The 576-nt window shown below is 44.3% G+C and overlaps 1 protein-coding gene across 3 annotated transcripts in view; it reads right to left on the reverse strand.

The window, feature by feature from the left end:
* ING5 (inhibitor of growth family, member 5) overlaps positions 1 to 488 on the reverse strand; it is a 33,693-nt gene extending 33,205 nt beyond the window's left edge. For all 3 annotated transcript variants that reach the window (XM_011929534.1, XM_011929535.1, XM_011929533.1), the window contains exon 1: positions 423 to 488. In XM_011929534.1, coding sequence (XP_011784924.1) covers positions 423 to 450 — 28 coding nt within the window. In that variant the 5' untranslated portion in view covers positions 451 to 488. The remainder of the gene's footprint in view (positions 1 to 422) is intronic.
* Positions 489 to 576: the final 88 nt, after the last annotated feature.

Genomic DNA, 576 nt, shown 5'->3' on the forward strand with positions numbered 1-576 from the left:
GAGATCACGCCACTGCACTCTGGCTGGGGCAACAAAGAGAGACTCCGTCTCAAAAAAAACAAAAAACCGGAGTTAAACACCAAAAGGCCAAAAAATACTACCAGACTTTTAAAACAATGCACACACTACATAGTCTGAAAATTGAAAATCTGTCAAAGAAAAAAATGGCAATAAATATTTTGATTGGAAAGGGTGATGGTTATAAGAGCATGATATAAAGATGTGTAAGAACCCAAGAAACTAAATGTGGCTTCGGAAGTATCAACACCTGCTGCAAGACACTGGGTGATACCTACAGCCCAGGGCTAGGCCAATGCCCCACTAACCTGGGTCCCCTCAAAACCCTCTGCCCCGTCTTCAGGAGCTGCTGGCTCCCAGCTGTCAGAACCCAGTTCTGGTTGTACTGAGAGGCCTAAACCCACCTTCTGTCCTCTGGTCCAGCTCTCGCATCAGCTGGAAGTTCCTCTGAAGTTCGCAGGGAAGGTTCTCAATACCTGAAACACAAAAACATGGAAGTCATGTACCTCTCAGTAGCAGGACAAAAATTCACCTTTAAAGGTTGTTTTTTCTTTTTTT

The sequence above is a fragment of the Colobus angolensis genome, unplaced genomic scaffold, assembly GCF_000951035.1.
Source record: "Colobus angolensis palliatus isolate OR3802 unplaced genomic scaffold, Cang.pa_1.0 Scaffold82, whole genome shotgun sequence".
NCBI classification, from domain to species: domain Eukaryota; kingdom Metazoa; phylum Chordata; class Mammalia; order Primates; family Cercopithecidae; genus Colobus; species Colobus angolensis.